The 16,672-nt window shown below is 50.4% G+C and overlaps 4 protein-coding genes across 4 annotated transcripts; 1 reads left to right on the top strand and 3 right to left on the bottom strand.

Annotated features, from left to right (window-relative positions):
- Positions 1-487: 487 nt before the first annotated feature.
- LOC118504979 lies at positions 488-8,473 on the bottom strand. Its single transcript, XM_036040122.1, has 10 exons — positions 8,224-8,473; positions 8,018-8,138; positions 7,630-7,925; positions 6,771-7,568; positions 6,171-6,701; positions 5,633-6,101; positions 5,447-5,558; positions 3,437-5,376; positions 767-3,171; positions 488-682 (listed from the first exon to the last, which is right to left on the bottom strand). The coding sequence occupies exons 1-10, from the start codon at positions 8,312-8,314 to the stop codon at positions 621-623; spliced, it is 6,825 nt and encodes a 2,274-aa protein (XP_035896015.1). The 5' UTR covers positions 8,315-8,473; the 3' UTR covers positions 488-620.
- Positions 8,474-8,808: 335 nt separating this feature from the next.
- Positions 8,809-10,676, bottom strand: LOC118505007. The gene is made up of 3 exons (XM_036040196.1): positions 10,054-10,676; positions 9,038-9,990; positions 8,809-8,968 (listed from the first exon to the last, which is right to left on the bottom strand). Exons 1-3 carry the CDS (start codon positions 10,251-10,253, stop codon positions 8,889-8,891), a joined length of 1,233 nt encoding a protein of 410 aa, XP_035896089.1. The 5' UTR covers positions 10,254-10,676; the 3' UTR covers positions 8,809-8,888.
- Positions 10,677-11,071: 395 nt separating this feature from the next.
- LOC118505010 (arrestin domain-containing protein 4) lies at positions 11,072-13,993 on the top strand. Its single transcript, XM_036040198.1, has 5 exons — positions 11,072-11,843; positions 12,644-12,981; positions 13,047-13,229; positions 13,308-13,493; positions 13,573-13,993. The coding sequence occupies exons 1-5, from the start codon at positions 11,723-11,725 to the stop codon at positions 13,768-13,770; spliced, it is 1,026 nt and encodes a 341-aa protein (XP_035896091.1). The 5' UTR covers positions 11,072-11,722; the 3' UTR covers positions 13,771-13,993.
- On the bottom strand, positions 13,954-16,541 carry LOC118504995 (X-ray repair cross-complementing protein 6). The gene is made up of 8 exons (XM_036040173.1): positions 16,161-16,541; positions 15,475-16,091; positions 15,267-15,407; positions 14,913-15,188; positions 14,751-14,848; positions 14,388-14,668; positions 14,193-14,321; positions 13,954-14,132 (listed from the first exon to the last, which is right to left on the bottom strand). Exons 1-8 carry the CDS (start codon positions 16,371-16,373, stop codon positions 14,013-14,015), a joined length of 1,875 nt encoding a protein of 624 aa, XP_035896066.1. The 5' UTR covers positions 16,374-16,541; the 3' UTR covers positions 13,954-14,012.
- Between the last annotated feature and the right edge of the window lie 131 nt (positions 16,542-16,672).

The raw sequence follows: 16,672 nt of genomic DNA, 5'->3' as shown, positions 1-16,672 counted from the left end.
CTGGCCTCAATAAAATGAGGGCTTCTATGCGCAACCTGTCAAGGTGTAGTGCCAAGGAGGAAGAAGAAGAAGAAGAAGTCTATCTGGAGTCTAAGACCTGGAGGTTTGTTTGATCAAGACGAAGAAATAGACCTCGAGCTGAGTAGCAAAGCAGATATTCTGCTAATTGGGAAATCGGACGAGCATGCTGGTCTCATACTCCTCCAGAAAGGAGGAGTTCCTCGTCATGTTCAACAATTTCGGATAGCTGTAGCACGTAGTTGGGGCGGTCCGGTGGCGGAGGCGACAGCGGCGCCGGTCTTCACATGGTCTTCACACCGCCTCTCCGTACGTAAAGCTGACTACTTTTCTACGGGTAAAATTAAGTCACAGAAAGCCAGAAATATGGCAGGCCGAGACCTCTCGAGGTTCTGAATGCCAACGAGGCCAACGAAGAAGAAGAAGAAGTAGCACGTGTAGTGTGTAGGAAATTTACTCTCAACATGCATTACGGTACGAGTATGAAAGAAAAACACCGTTTATTCTAGAATCAACAAAATACACCCCAATAACTTACACACACACTTGCAAAGCGCCTACCACCGGATGCCCGACGATGCTTCCTGATGCTGTGTCGTACACTACTTTGCATTTTTAGCTAGCCGGCCACGACGTGTCCGTGTGGTGGAAGGATTAGATTCACCTACAATGAAACAAAGAGGTGTGCACGGCGGTTTAAGAGCTCTGTAGAAGGGTTTTTGCACTGCACGCACGGGAACGGCCTTACCTTCTTCCGCAATCGGTTCCAAACCCACCGCGGAACGCTGACTGCTCGCATACACCAGCGATTGGTCGGAATCGGAATCGCCGGCCTGTTGCTCCTCGTCCGGCTCGTTCCGCTTCCGGCTGCTGCCGCGTTTGGAGCGTGTGGTCGTGGTGCGACTAGCGCGTGATCGGGTCGTACGTACCGACGACTGATTGCTAACGTTCGATACGATCGACTCTGACTCACTGTCACCGCCGCCCGTCTCGGTCACATCGTGACTCCGACGATCCACCGACACTCGGCGCGGCGGTGGTGGTGGTGCTGCTGCGCTTCTGTCCGATCCAATCATTCCTCCCATCGACTTTTCCATCACTGCTAGCTGGTGCCGGGTTAGGCGCCGATTGGTGGAGTACTCGGCCAGCAGTGGTCCCGCCGCCGCTTGACCATCCGATGGACCAGTCGTCGTCGGTTCGTGGGTTTGTGGCATTTGAGAGGATTTTTTCAAACGCATACTGCGCCGTGTGCTGCTGGCGGTGGAGCTGGCAAACGAGCGTTCCGAAGGTTCCCGTGGTTCTTCCACGGAATCGTGCGACCGGTTTACGATGGTTTCCCCCTGCTCCGGTTCAATGGATGCTTGCGAAGTTCGACGCGCTCGTTTCTGGGGTGTAGCGCCGCTGCCAGTAAACAGTTCCTTCACCAACGAGGCTGCACGCGTCGAACGGCGCGGAGTGAGCGGTTGCGTTGGTTCCGGTGTGCTGCCGGCCAAGTTGTCGGCCGATGTAAAGCGTCGACTGCGGGACAGCATCGGCGATAGCGGGGTGGTTGTCGTTTCGGCCAGCACCGACGATGCACGCATACCACGCCGCCTTGACGGTGTGTGTGGTTGTTCGACGGTGGTGGCCGATTTTTCCAACGCTGCCATTAGACGTGTTTTTACGTTGGTGCGTGGAGTTGAGGTTGATGCTTCCGCGTCATCGTGGTGCATGAAAGCGCCTTTTGATGCTTGTTTCGGGGAGTCTGTGACCTCCGCTCCCGGTTCTTCCTTACTTCCCTGGTCCGTAGATTTCGTTTCTTGTACGCTTTCTTCGGCAGGCTTTTCACTTGACGCCTCATCATCCGACACACGCAGCTCAGCTTCCAGCTCTTCGTGATCTTCTGCCCTTGTCTCGTCCGATGATTGTGCTTCCTCCCGTACCGCTTTCTCATTTTCCTCCTCCTGATTGCTACTCACATTTCCATCGTCTGCGTCGATTAAGCCCTGTTCGGCCAGCTCTTGCTGTCCGGCAGATAGATTCAGCGCCCGGGCATCTTCCGTGAGGCCGTTCTCTTCGCCCTTGCTGTTCTTGCGACTGGAACCGTGCGCTTCATCCGGTTTGACCGACAGATTCATTGCCGGAACTTCCAGCTCATGCGCATTCTTCGGTTGGCCAAACACTTTCTCCTGTGTTGGGGTTGTTTGCGGAGAAGCTGTGGTCGTTGCACTGGGCGCCGCACTCGTCACTGGTGCAGATGCATTCAAGGACGGGCCAGCGGCAGAGAGACTCGAGCTAGAGCTAGCCACATTATCTGGCCACTGGTCAGCGGCCGCTGCAACAGAAAGATCCCGTGCGGCAACTCCATCCTCCACCCCGTCTGTCTCTTGCTGAGGCACAGACAGATCCTCCACCTCGGACGATTCGGCTTCTCCACCATCACCGCCGGACGTGGCCAGCCCCTCCGCTTCGGTGCGATGGGTCGACGAAGATGTGGTAGGTACCTGAATGTAACCCATCGCATCATCCGGAGCGGTGCTCGCAAGCGATTGTTCTTGCGGCGGTTCACCCACCTGCTCCAGCTCAATGATGTCATCGTACAAATTGTCCACATTTATGTCTGGGTGCGATTGCTCGTAATGCCAACCTGGCGGACTACCTTCGGCTGCGTCTAAATTATCCGACGCACTCTCGGCAACCGCTACATTCAACGGCACTGCACCGGGTGGCTGCATACCGTCGCCATCGTGACCGTCGGACGACGACGTGGAGGAAGACTGTGACGTGCTGCTGAACACATACTCTTCCGGATCATCATCGTTGTCCTCGGGGTTCGCTTCGGCCGGTTTTTCCTCATCGCTGAGATCGATCACCTCCAGCACGCTATCCTCATCAACAGCTTCTTGACTACCGTTCTCCTCTTCCTCCTCCTCCTCTAGCGATTCTTCATAAGCATCTTCTTCATCAACAGCTTCCTCTCCACTTGCGTCGTCCTCTTCATGTTCCTGTTCTTCCTCGTCCTGCTCCCCGTCCTGCTCCTCGTCCTGCTCCTCGTCCTGCTCTTCTTCCTCCTCTTCATGTACCGATCCTGTGATATCTGCGGAAGCTTCTTGTTCCATGACGTGTTCTTCGTGCCTTACAACCACAATTGCACCTTGCTTCTTACTTTCGTTCCTAGGGAAAGAATAACCGTGTTAGCAACCTCATGCTCAAAACATGTTACAAACGTAGTCAAAGTAGGCGTAGCATTCTGGATGCTAGAATCATTTCAGGATGGAATATTTTCAGGCATTTCTGAAGTGAAATATTTCATCGAAGTGTTTCAGAAGGATCTGAGATTCCAAATCTGTACCTGTATATGTTTCACTTCGCCCTGAGTAGCATCCGGAAATGATAAGAACATTTAAATAAAGTTGTTTCTTGTGCCCTAGATACTCACTCTTCAGCAGCTAATGGTCCCCGTTGATTAAACGATTCCTCATCAAGGATCACAATTTCATCACCTTCGTCACTAACCGCCGCCGGTCGTTCCGGATGGCTTTCGTTCACCTGCTCTCCATCGCTGTCCTCGATCACGAACACATGCTCACTCGACGGTGGTACGTCTCCTTCGTCCACTTCCATTTCCATCTCCTCATCCTGTTGCTGTTCTTTTGCACGTTGCTCATCATCCTCCTCGTAGTGATCTTCGATGATGATTGCAATGTTATTGCCTCCCTCTCCAGGCAGCACCCCAGTGACCGGTGTGCCCGATCGGGAATTATGAATCGATCGACGTCCGAACGGTCCTCCCGATGCAAGCACTTGCTGCAAACTGTTCTGCTCCATCGTCACTTCCGGTGAGTAGAAATCATCATTCGAGATACCCGATAGATCAAGATCGTGGCGCAGCACGGGAGTGGCCAAATGGGAGGCGGTACCAGCCGCTGCTGCAACTGTCTCCTCCTCATTCGGCAGCTCTTTGGTGTCGTCAACCAAGCAGGAATCCTCGAGCGTAGTCGAACCGGGCGGCAAATCAAAGCGCAGCACCTTTTCCTCACCATCGGCTGCGATACGATCATGCGCTGCGATCGGAGAGCTGTTACGACCCTGCAGCGATTGAGTCGACTTTAAAATGCCCGGAGGTGTGTAGGAATCGTCGTGCGCTTCATCGCCATCAGCCGAACCAGAACGATTCTGCGGATCGCGTTGCAGTGGTTGTTTCTTCGCAAACGGTGGCGTCGTCAGGAAAATGCTTGGTGAATGGCTGGTTGACTTTTCGGAGTGAGTCGCCCGTTCCATGCTGGATATCAGGGTTGAGTTTGCCGCGGTAAAGTTGAACTTTGGTTTCATTGGGCGAAACTCGGGAATTACTGGCACGGGAAACTCAAAGTCGGCAAACTTCCTTCGCCTTCCTGTGCCTTCATTCGATGGGACGCTGATGTCACGGTCCGATGGTCCCAGGTACCGTTTCTTCCGCGGATTTCCAAATCCGTCCTCTTCATTCAGCAGCGGAACTGGCGGCTTACGACCCATCGCTAGATCCTCGTCCGACACGTCCCAATCCCGCTGACGCCGTTTCTTCATGGACGGATCCAACCGCACCGGATAGCAAACGTTGAAACTGCGCACCGTTGGACGGCATTGAAACACTCCGAGACTCGGTTTGTCCAAGAACGGTCGGTCGTGCTGGAGACCCGTCTTGATAGCGGCTTCCTTAACGGCCGCCACCGATTGGTGCAGCACGCGCACACGGAAATCCGCTCGCTGACGAATGAGCCGCGAACTTAACGTTTCCAGCGCATCCGCCGGCGAGTTTGGGCTGGCCGCGTTTGTTCCTTTCGGTTCCAGCTCAGCCGGGTGTTGGTACGTGAGATACGCCAGCTGTTGGCTCATGGGATCGAGTGCGTTGTGATAAAGGCCGAGAATTTCCTTTTGAACCTCCACGTTACGCTTCCGGCCGAGCCGATCCACGAACTGGACCGCTTCGACAAATTCAAAGTTTTGCAACAGATGACCCAACAGCAAGCTGTCGCTCGTTTCCAGCGGACAGTCGCGCAGGTAGCTGCGGAGCACATGCTTTTCCTCGTCGTTGAGAGCGAACTCTAGCAGCGTTTCCGGTGTGCCGGCCATCAGTATGGCTTCGATGAACCAGACTAGCTGGCGACCGTCCGGTTGCGGTGTGCGGCGCTGCAAGCTGAATGCTTCCGAGATGAGATTGTTCTGAACCAGCGTCGTCAGCTCTAGCTGCGGCGAAACCGGACATCCGGGAGCTCGGAGCACTTTCAGCGCGAGGTTCGGAGCTTCCAGGCGCAGCAGAACCGACACCATCAGCTCACGGTGCCATTGTGGAAATTCGATCGTAATCGATAGAGGCGAGAGAAATTCGTTTACCGTTTCCTGCAGCAAGTACAAAGGGAGTTCACGTATTGCAGAGTATTATTATTTGCTTAAGAAAATGGATGCTTACCGATACATTTCCATGATCCAGGTGCCAAAAGGCACGCACACGTTCCAGCGTGCCAATTTTCACGTTGAATACACGTGGAAATTTCTCCAGCTGACGCACGACATTTTCAAATCTGCCAAATGGAGAAGAGCATTAGTTTAACTTCGACATAAATCGTGAAAGGAAACCACGTAACACTGTAATTACCGTTCGTCCTCTACCGCTGCTACGACGTCCATAAACAGATACAGCAACAGCACGAGCTTCCGCTCCAGCACCACGTCAGGAATGAGCAAAATGCGCAACGCTTTCTGCAACGAGCACGGCGGATAGAGTGCCTGACCGTTGACGGGAGTGTCTTCGTGCCACGCCTTCCAAACCGTCTCCACGTCAAATTCACGCTGGAGGTAGTTATCGATGAAGAGCAGCTTGCCGGACGTCGATAAGTCAGGAACGGCTTTACTCTTCTGCTCGTCCAGCAAGTGTCGTCTCTTGCGGTAAAACTCCAACAGCCGTGTGTAGGGATACGGCACCAACAGCAAACTGTCGCTGTCCTGCTCGTCGTCGGATTGGTTCGCCTCTGGCAAAATGCCCACATGGAGCAGCCACTGAAGAACGTCCTGATACTCGGCAGCCGCCGTAATCGAGGCCGATTCTTTCGCCAGACGACCCTGAACTGTTACAAGCGTGGTAAAAAAAAGGAAGAATTAAACTGCCCATTTTGCAGCCTAGCCCTGCGACTTACCATTTTCCGGTATAAACTCCAAACAATCGGACATGATCCTTCGATACAGCTCCGCCAGCTGCTTCATTTGCCGCGTGCAGTGCGAAAGTGCATCCTGCGTTCGTGCATCGACACGTCTTCCGGCCTGATCGGTCATAAGCGTCGCGAGCATACGATTGCACACCGATTTCAGCGCCTTCGATCGATTCCAAATCCAGTCCGTTATCGTCGAAAGGGACACACCCTGCTCGGGTTCCGCCCCGAGATGGCTTCCGTCGGCCCACAGATCGATGCAGCTCTGCAGAAACATGTGACAGTTGTATTCCAGCGCTAGCGATAGCACAAACTCTCGCTGTTCCTTCGCAACGCCATCGGAGGGCGATATGGGTTCGTGAAACTGAGGCAACAGCGCGGCCCGACAAAGCATTCCGTACAGTCCCGCTGGGTGAATGACGCTGTTTGCCCCGTCCTGCTCGAGATACTGAAGCAGCTTGTTCTGCAATCCGATCCAGCGGTACGTGTTGCAGTTGATACCATTGAAGTTCATAATATCTGTGCCGCAAAAGAAAAAGACAGTGATTTAGTGAACAATCCATACGCTTGTGTGCTAGAACTGCTTACCGAATGCCAACGAGCTGGGATAAAAATGTTCCTCCGGGCGCTGGATCGACCGAAACAGCACCAACGATCGTTCGTTCAGCCGGGCATGAAAACTTTCCCCCTTCAGGTGAAACACCACCGTGTGGGTCAGTTCCTGCTGCCAGTCGCATTCGTACGGCATCTCTGCCTTGTACCATTGGTTCAAGTCAAACACCAGCACCGTTGTCGTTCCGTTCGAGCCCAGCCAGCTCAGCACGCTCAGCGTGATCGGTTCATCCTCCTGGAATACCTTCTTCGTGACGGTTTGCACATTCAGTGGCACACTGCCCGGATCGTAGGTGGTAAGGGTGAGCCGCGAAGAACACGAAAGAAACTGATCGTACACGAACGTGCCCTGTTGGCTGTACTTTTCCTCACACATGATCATGTGCAGGAAAGCGAAGGCACCCTCGGGATGCGCATAGAAGATCCACAGGTACAGACACGCCTTCGGATCGTCACTGGGCTCGATGTAGTTCAAAGCCACCACCGAGCAATCGTCTGTCGGGGGCGCTATCCGGTGCATGATGGAATGGTCTACCAAATCCCAAAGAAGTACGGTGCCGTCCGCTAGTCCGATACAAATCACTTTCAGCGGGACAATGTCCAGCAGGCACTCTACCGAGGCTTGCTCGTTGTGGCTCAACTGCAATCCAAAGTACAATCCGCGTTCCTGGATCTTTGCATGGTTTTGTATCAGCTGCTTTAGAGATCCGCGCGAAAACTCGATGTGACACTGCCGCTTTCCGGGATCATTCATTGCAACTTCCCTGCCAAATCCTGTGAGCGAGGAGAAGCGATGAATAAACGATAAAGGAGTGTTGGAGAAGGACATATTTACCATTGCTTAACCGCCTCAGGCAGAGATCGATCAAAATCACTTTGCCATCCTCGGTTCCGGCAGCCAGACAGCCCTGGTACTTGCTCAGCAGCCCGATGGAACAAGAGCTAGGATCCATGTAGCGCAGCAGCTTTACATCCTCCTGCACATCGATGCGTCCCACTTCCCGGCCACCACGCACGGAGAGGAACACTATCTGGGACTGCTCGCTGCCGAGCCGCAGTCCCACGGCAAGAAGCGCACACCCCACGGATTCTACTTCTTCGACACATTCAACCGTACAGGGTTTGGATTTGCTACAAGTATAAGAAACACAACCAAACAAATGAGTCCCCGCCGTGTAGGATGTTGCTCTGGCCGGTCGTAATGCACGCGCTGACAAGCTCACCTGGTGCATGGATGAAAATTGTGTGAAATAACCTTAAAGCTGGAGTTTACGTTGAACACCTCCAGCACGGAACCACGGGCGTACCAGGTAATCCCATTCCGTTCCAGTACGCCTCGTTTCTCTGCAAATCCAAGACAAAAGAGCAGAAAACCCCAATCATTAGCGCACTCAATGTTTCCATCTGCTGGAATGCCGCAATCACAAACCTTCCGTGTCGGTGCCGTCGGCAGCGGCGGTACTTTGCTCGCGTGTGTACGGCAACACATTCACCAGCTCTAGACTGATGTCCGACGACATGGTTCCGTTACAGTTTTCTGTTGCGCGATTATCTTACTAAACTAAACTGTAGGTAAACTAAAGTTCCACAAAAAAATGATGCCGCCTCTTGCGTTTCTTTCCACGGCTGTGCACGCGCCGGTTTTGCATCGGCCGCTTTTGACAGCTCTCTGCAGCAGCTGCTACACGGTTGTCAATAATCGCAGGCGCTGAAATGCGCCCATTTCGTTTGATGCGAAAGGAACTTGCTTATGTTGTGTAAAATGAAAAACTTTTGAGTTTTATTTGTTGAAAATATATCAAAACTATGAAATGGTTCGGAATCTGCATCAATATTCGGATAAGGCGCATCGCGCGCGCTTAAGACCTGATTACACGAGTGGCTCTCTTCATCGTAAAGGGTCATCATCGATTTTGGTGAGTAAATAATCGATCAAACGATGAAACAGTTCAAAATTCAAAAATCAGCTGTGGAAGTGATGTTTTTGATAAAAAATAAAATGCAGGAGGCTTCATTTTGGCAATCCTTTGGAACCGTCTGCTACTTCCAAGAAGGTTTTTATTTATTTAGTTATCTTTTTTTTAGTAATACAACTCAATTGAATCCTTCCCACTGTGGCCTTTTTCTACCGAGTGTCCAACACGACTTGCAACGTACAGCTTTAGCTCTTAAATCTGGAAAAGACACGAACGAATTAGTCATTACAAAATCACTAGAAAACAAAGGTTAAGATGCAAATTTACCATTTATGGATGGGGTAGTAAAAAGTAGCGACTTTTGAATGTCACTTGAGGCGTTGGAATCTTCACCAGCATTCCAAGCCGATACTTTTTCTGCTGTGCCGTTTTCTGAGGAACGCGTTTTTCGCTGCCCGGCGATATCTTTGCACTGCAGCACGATCCTGCCGTTGGTTGCATTTCGGCATAATTGGTCAAGAAAAAACTGCTTCCGTTGCTCGTTGCCCGGCTGCCCACCGTACACGAGGTTCATGTACTGTTGCAAGAAATCGTGCACATTATCCACAGGCTGTCCGTCGATGACGTGCACTGCGGAAGGCTCTCTGTCATGGTACGGAACGTTAGTTTGATTTACGCTCGATGTGGTTTTGGTGGGTTCGGTTGTGAGCTGCTGCGATCGCCAAGGAGCTTTAAGCTTGTAATTCTGTACAGCAGTGTGCAACGCATCATCATCCTGAGGGTTCCCTGCGTGGCGTGTTGTTAACTGCATAGATAGCTCCGTTGTGCTTCTCGTTTTTCTACTCATCGGTTTTTCTGTAATGGACCAAATGTTTGTGCCATGACCCTCGTTCTCTTCCTCAGCCCCCACACTACTACTATCACTTTGCACGTGTTCACTGTTCAATGATTTTTCCAGCACCTTTTGAAGCGTAAGTAAGAGCCGTTGCTTGGTGCTCTGCTTCCGTCGAATACATGCTGGACAAGGATCGATCAGGCTGCGGAGCACTTCATACCGGCAGGGTTCATCGTACAACGTTTTGCACAGGGCACACCGATGCTCTATTTCCGTAATAATTTCATCCAACTCGGCAATCAAACGATCCCTCCAGCGTTCGGGGGATTTGGTTGTTATCAATCCACATGCCATCAGCCTGTGACGGAAAACCTCTGCGATCGATGCTTTTTTGCGCAAATGCATCATCGACTCGTCGCTCTGATCTTCCGGGGAAAATTGGTCCCTAAAGGAGAATGTACAGAGGAATATGATAGAAAGGCGTTTTTTAAATAGTTGGTCTGCTTACCCGTAGTGAGACGGTTCCGTTCCCATTAACCTTCGATGGAGATCGTCCGTTTGCCTTTTCATCTTGACCGGCACCGAGTGGAGTGAGCCTTTACGTCTACTAACGCTCCTTAGCAGAGAAGCAGGACGAGAGCATGTGATGGAAACAAGACAAACCCAAACAACGGCAATCCGCGCTATGAACATTGTTCTAACGTTCATACAGATCTCTTTTTGAAATCGGAAAGACTTTACCTTTATTTATAAACTTTCTATTAATGCTTCCCCGAGGGCGCTCTATGTCGGTACAAGCTAAATTTTAAAACAAAATCATCGAACGTGTCATTTGCTTCGATGTCGGCCCATCGCCCCCATGTGATGGAACAAAATAAAACAGTTTTTACTTTCACAATTTATGCCAAACAAAATCGAAAGGTTAAAAGAGAACATGTTTTAAATGGTAAACGAAGAACCAAGATACTTTTCTACGAAGCGAAACAAAAAACAAAAACATTCGCGATGGCCTCGAGCGAATTCCATCAGCACAAAAGACTTCAACCGCCAGTCAAGCGACATATCGTTCAACTACTTTTTTCCATTCCACTTATTTTTTGTTAAATCGTGCTTATCTAGTTTAAATGTTCAATGCGCTTGATAAACAAACACCCCCCCCCCCCCCCCCCACCCAATCGCATCCGTAGCGCATTTGAAATTGCGCCACTAATTTCTTCGAATTCATTCATGTACACACGACAAAAGACTTGAGACGGCAGCAAGCGACGAGCCTTTTAAAAAACCTCCCGAACGGCGACTCCAATGTATGGGCTACGCTCAGTTAGGTGAGTAAACGCACAATGCGTTGGGGTAAGCAAGACCGGTCGCCACCCGAAGCCGCAAGAGAGAGACCGAGGTAGAAAAAACCGTAAACATAAAGCATAAAGCTGGTGGTGGATGGTGGGGCCACGGCACTGTCTCCCGCTGGGTGGGGGATGACGTTGTTGAAGGTTTACATCATTTGATCGTCTGCACACTAACACAGCGATCGAGTCGACCGAACTGATCGTGTGTGTACAAGGGTGGAAACATGCTGAAACGGAACGAACACAGGCACAATTCGGCTGGGCAAGGTTGGAGGCGCTATGCGTCGCGTTCATTCGCTCGGGCTAAGCTAGTACTAGCGGAGGGCCTACCCCGAGAAGGAAGTTATGATCGCACAGTTATATGGCTGTGTGTCGCCGTTGATCGCGTGTAACATAAATCCGTCCGCTAGTGCGATTGATCAGCGAGCAATTAGTGTGTGAGCAGAGTGACTAATTGTGCCCGAAAACTGTGATAGATATTGTGTGACTTCTTCTCAGGGCTGACACTGTGTACTGTACCGCAATGTATCGGATTTGCGCATACGATTGAACCGTTAGCTTGATACAGGGTGTAGCTGTAACCGTGGCCACGGGTTTCGTACGGGGCAATTAAGCCTTAGGCCCTCTTCCCTCTCGCGGTGCATCTGTCGATTGGTGTCGATGTGTGTGGCGGCGCGAGTAGTGTAGCGATCAACCACAGCTCACATCACCATCACCGACGAGGTATCGTCTCCACTCAATGACACCACGGTTGGGCGGTGCTGAAAGTACACATCGCACACCACCAACCCCACACTAGTTCCAGGGGTTCGTCGCGGCCGATTTTCCAAGATGCCACGGAAGTTGCTTAAGTTTCTGATCCTCTTCGACAACACGTCGCTGCTGTATTTCCCGGGACAGTTTCTTTCCGGACGCGTTCTGCTGGAGCTGCAGGACGACACACCGGTGTTGGGTGAGTTGTGAGGCTGTTCCTTCCTTCCTTCCTTCCTTCCCGCGTCGTACCACCCGCGCGTGTGCAATGTGTGTCGCAACGTCACAATGGGCGCTGAATTGTGTCTCTCCGCTAACCTTCAACCTACGAGGCCGTCGCGCCGTCAATAATCTTCTTCCATACGAGCGTCCGCCCATTCGTCTCCGTCCTGCTGTGGTGTGTCTTCGTCGCGTGCTTGTGTAATCGATGTGCGCTGCGCCCTCGATGGGCCATGCCGTTGGTTGTTGGTGTGCGTTTCCAGTTTTGTTTTATCCACTTTAGTCGGGTCGGTGACGTTGGTTTACCGAACGTGCTGGTCAAACAATTATTTTTGATCGGTCATTCGTAGACTGTGTTCAAAAATGTTAATCACATCGGAAAGGTGACTCACGATCCGATTTGAACACTTCAAAATGAATATTAATTATTCTATGAGATTCGGCGTGCTGCATTCAAATGCATCTCAAGCTGCTAATGTGAATTCTACCCTTTTAGATAATAATCTTGACTCTAAGCGAACCTCACGTCTTTTTACAACAAATTCTATTCACGCGGATGACATCATAATGAAATCCAAGGAATGGCTATGCTCACTTCTTCTTGAATTTTGACCTCCCTTGCTTAGCAATTTGCGAGGAATGTTCCGCATGTACAAGGATCACCAGCCATGGCGAAGAATGACAGCAGCAGAAATATAAAAAACGAGCACAAAAAAAACTCACTACAGCTATTACGTAAATTAATGATTCAATCGCTGATGGACGTGTTTCTTCCTTTTATAGGACTTCATTTCCATGTGGTTGGCGAGTGTGTCGTTCGTGTGCGGTCGACCCGCCACGAACGGTCGTACGACAAGGAGAACTATATCGATTTCCGAATGCGATTGCTGGGCGATTCCGACAACCAAGGTCCAACGATCCTGTCCCCCGGTATACACAGCTTCCCGTTCAAGCTCGGGCTGCCGGTCGATCTGCCGTCGACCTTTCTCGGCCGGTACGGTTGGGTGCAGTACTTCTGCAAGGCCGGGCTGCGCGAACCGTCCGGGCTGATACACAAAAACCACCAAGTGTTCATCGTGATGAATCCGATCGATCTGAACCTTGAGCAGCCTTATCTGGCGGTAAGCCCGGCTGCCTCTTGACCAATCGTTCCGATGATGTTTTAATGGTTGTGTTTCCATTTCAGGATCCTTTTAAGTGCAACATTGAGCATAATCTCGGCATGGCGTGCGTTGGCGGAGGTATCGTAAAGTGTAAAATCATTCTCGACCGTGGTGGGTACGTGCCGGGCGAGTCGATCATGATAACGGCAACAGTGACGAACGCCAGCAGTGTTACGATCAAGTCCACGAAAGCTGCTCTTACGGAGGTTTGCTTCATAAAAAGGCAATGGTTATAAATTACAAACCCGATCAACGCCTATCGCCACCTTCTCCTTCCATTACAGACGATACAGTATTTCGCGCGTGATAAGGTAATGCAGACCGAAAAGCGAGAGCTGGCAGTGATAGCCCGCGGAAAGATACGGGCCGGTCACAGGGACGAATGGCAGAATGAATCCCTCTACGTGCCACCGCTGCCACCAACGAACTTGCGCGGCTGCCATCTCATACGGATTCAGTACGACGTTTGTGTAAGTACCAACATTCCCCACCCAATAGCTCACATCCAAGGATCGTCCGATTACTTATTCATTCCGATCTCTTCACCAGTTCTTAATAGAACCAAAATCGTTGGAAAAACAAATCAAGCTGCAGCTACCGATCACGCTCGGTACGTACCCGTTCAAAACGGCAGACGGTGACGACACGAACGAGTGGGCCGAAACCATTTACAAACCGGAAACACACTATCCGTCTACATTACCAATCTTTCGGCCCTGGTTGCACGAGAAGAACGATCAAAAATAACCCGCCCGCCCTAGAAAGCATGCAAAATGGCCGATCGATGGTGCCATACTTGAAGCGTTTAGTAAAGACAGTGGAGAGCCGCACCCGGTCGCGGAACATTTCACACTACGTGAGGTAATATTACTGTGAGAGTATGAATGACAATTTGTGTTAAACAACAACAAAAAAAACAACCTAGAAAGCTTAAATATAATCCACAGCGGAATAATTATTTTACCCTAAACCGTACAGGAATGTTACATTCAATCTGCTTGTATGGCAAGAATCTTATCAACTAGGCCCGATTTTGTCAGCTGCGAAAGGCCGCGGACGCCTTGTTTCTGTAGATAATCTTTTAGCATGGCCACGGTTAAACTTTGCACCTGCAAAGAAGCAACAAATTAACTAAACTTCTTCACATCTTGGGACGGTAGCTTCCTTACCTTGCCATCTTTCACCATTCGAAGTAGTTCTTCGTCGTTGGCTGGTAACACACGTGGCTCTTTCGCTTTCGGTTCACCATCATTGTTCGCTCCGTCGTTTCGACGACGCTTTGGCGCTTCCTCGGGATCCTAAACGGTAAGCAAAGCGGTTTGATTGTCTCTGCCTGAAACAATTGATTCGAAGCACAACCATACCTCGCCAAACAGGCGCTCCATATCGGTCAATATTGGTTCCAGCTTCGCGTCAATTCTGTCACAATCGGGTCGTGTGGAATCGATCAGCTCCGCATCTTCCACGTCGAACACCAGCGACTCGATGTTGATGTACAGGTTTTGTGACGATGGGTCCTCAAAGTGTGAAGGATGAAATTTGAACTTAACCTTTTTGATCATCTTTTTGAACAGATCCGTCTGTTCGTCTGTCACCTCCGGAACTCCGGTGGTTTCCTCAAGCATGGACAACTTTCGAATGTCACCTAAACGAAAGGAGAGAAGCGGTAATGTAGGACACAGTTCCGACGTTTCAACGTTTAACGTGATCGTCGTCCTCTAACCTACCAGCGAATGGAATAAACTCAACACGAAAACCACAATGACGATCTGCTTCGCCCAAAGGATCGTGAGCTAGCTCCTGTTGAGGTACCAATGCTACCAACCTATGGAAGAAGGGATTACAGTCATTTGTCCATTGTCGCTTCAATTAGAAGCTTAAGCACCTACTTGGAAGGTTGTTTTCGTCGCATGGTGAGCATACAGAAGGCCACCTGATCCTTCTCAAGACATTTTTCGTACAGTGCACGGAACAGTGTAGTGGATCCGTTAATATAGCCTTCGTTCGGATACAGAAATAAGCAACTGCGAAAATGATTACGTATGTTGATCACTGACGAAGGTTTAAATCCCAGCAGGCGTATTCCTGGTTGCAATAGCTGTTTCATCTGGGTGACTTCTTCCGGCTTAAACGAAACCTTTTCGCCACCGATCGTGATCGATTTCCTGGCGAGAGGGAAACATATTGAAGTTAAATTTGATTGAAGTAAAACTAAATGCTGTCTTACTGTGCCCGTTTACTACCTTTGCTCACCGGGTAAAATCACTTTGGATTCTTCCTGAGCTCCATCTTCGTTTAAGGTGCTGGCCACGTGCACTCGTTTTGACACGATCACCTCGTTGGTTGATCTTAGGAGTCTCACCTTTTTGGGATAGCGTGGACTCCTGTGAAATTGTGCAAGATTCAACTAGTAATGGATTGGCCTATCTTTCCATCAAAAGCATATCTCACCTCCGTAACGTGTAGACGTTCACGCCCAATGCTATCTCATCCGACAGGTGCCACTTTAGGTGCGCCATCGATCGCTTCTTATAGCTTTTCACAAACAAACGATACAGAAGCCTTTCCTTCGACTTTTCATACACCGGTGGCTCGAAATCAGCCATATCTTCCTCCAGCACGGTACACAGGAACTCTTTGTAAAACTTGTCGCAATCGAAGTGGCCGCTCATCGGTACCAGCTCAACAAAAATTTCATTCTGCTGCAAATCTCTGGCCTTTACCAATGCTTGCTGATACTCGCTGCTGCTGCTATCGTGTGGTGCATCATTGCTCGTAAACAGTACGATCGTGGACTGGGACAGTTTGTACCCACAGTGGGAAAACATCCGTGAACAGAGCCACAGCACATTCGATAGGCTGGTACCCTGCGCGTGGCCATACTTTGCATCGAAATCGAACAAATCGTTCGATTCACGCATACCACGCACTTTACGAATCGTTTCGACGGAAGTGGTGCTAAGCGGCAGATAGATGGCACATTGTCGCGGTGCAACGAGGCCCGGTTGCAATTCTTCCTCACTTTCCGGGGCCGGATTTTTCTCGGTGTTGTAGAAAACCACTCCAACCTGTAATGATTGAACATCGTCACTTTAGCGATAACACGTTAATCCGGCCGGGGCAGGGTTCGCACTTACTAAATCCGTTTCGTTTGTGACCACCTTGTTGCGCATCATTGCCTCGATGATGTGGAGCACTTCCACAAACCGGGATTCCGATTCACCACCTTCCTGTTCGAACATGTAGTCAGCACAGTCCACGGTCAGTATAAGCCCCGAACGGCCAGCGAAAGCTTCCTCCTGCTCATCCTCTTCATCGTCGGAACGATTTGCACGCCAATCCGCACTCATCTTGATCTTAATCCACGTCCTTTACGACCGCAAGTAATCCAATCCGAACCGAACTGTCTGCCCGTCCGCTCGGCCGCCCGTAGAGTGTGGTGCTATTTACGAGAATAATCGTGAAACCGGCGCCAAAGCAAAACAAAACATTCACACCGCTTCATTGAAAAAGACTGTACCGGCAACTGTCATGCGCTAACGGCAGTTGCTGTCAACGCGTTCGCCATTTGTGTTTTCAGTTCTGCAAAAAATATAATTCCGTGAAAATGTCTGGCGTTTTTCGTGTTTTTTGTACTGTGCACGGCGCG

The sequence above is a fragment of the Anopheles stephensi genome, chromosome 2 (genome assembly GCF_013141755.1).
Source record: "Anopheles stephensi strain Indian chromosome 2, UCI_ANSTEP_V1.0, whole genome shotgun sequence".
Lineage (NCBI taxonomy): Eukaryota > Metazoa > Arthropoda > Insecta > Diptera > Culicidae > Anopheles > Anopheles stephensi.
The sequence above is the reverse complement of the archived record's forward strand: the minus strand, read 5'-3'. Positions and strand labels throughout refer to the sequence as shown.

Coding starts and splice junctions, on each gene's coding strand:
- LOC118505010 (XM_036040198.1), top strand. CDS start 11,723: ATGCCACGGAAGTTGCTTAAGTTTCTGATCCTCTTCGACAACACGTCG. Junction 12,982..13,046: donor TTGAGCAGCCTTATCTGGCG/GTAAGCCCGGCT, acceptor TTTCCATTTCAG/GATCCTTTTAAGTGCAACAT. Junction 13,230..13,307: donor CGAAAGCTGCTCTTACGGAG/GTTTGCTTCATA, acceptor CTTCCATTACAG/ACGATACAGTATTTCGCGCG.
- LOC118504995 (XM_036040173.1), bottom strand. CDS start 16,373: ATGAGTGCGGATTGGCGTGCAAATCGTTCCGACGATGAAGAGGATGAG. Junction 16,092..16,160: donor TCACAAACGAAACGGATTTA/GTAAGTGCGAAC, acceptor CAATCATTACAG/GTTGGAGTGGTTTTCTACAA. Junction 15,189..15,266: donor ATTTTACCCGGTGAGCAAAG/GTAGTAAACGGG, acceptor CCCTCTCGCCAG/GAAATCGATCACGATCGGTG.
- LOC118504979 (XM_036040122.1), bottom strand. CDS start 8,314: ATGTCGTCGGACATCAGTCTAGAGCTGGTGAATGTGTTGCCGTACACA. Junction 8,139..8,223: donor CGACGGCACCGACACGGAAG/GTTTGTGATTGC, acceptor TTGGATTTGCAG/AGAAACGAGGCGTACTGGAA. Junction 3,172..3,436: donor GGACCATTAGCTGCTGAAGA/GTGAGTATCTAG, acceptor TTCTTTCCCTAG/GAACGAAAGTAAGAAGCAAG.
- LOC118505007 (XM_036040196.1), bottom strand. CDS start 10,253: ATGAACGTTAGAACAATGTTCATAGCGCGGATTGCCGTTGTTTGGGTT. Junction 9,991..10,053: donor ACGGAACCGTCTCACTACGG/GTAAGCAGACCA, acceptor ATTCTCCTTTAG/GGACCAATTTTCCCCGGAAG. Junction 8,969..9,037: donor TACTACCCCATCCATAAATG/GTAAATTTGCAT, acceptor TGTCTTTTCCAG/ATTTAAGAGCTAAAGCTGTA.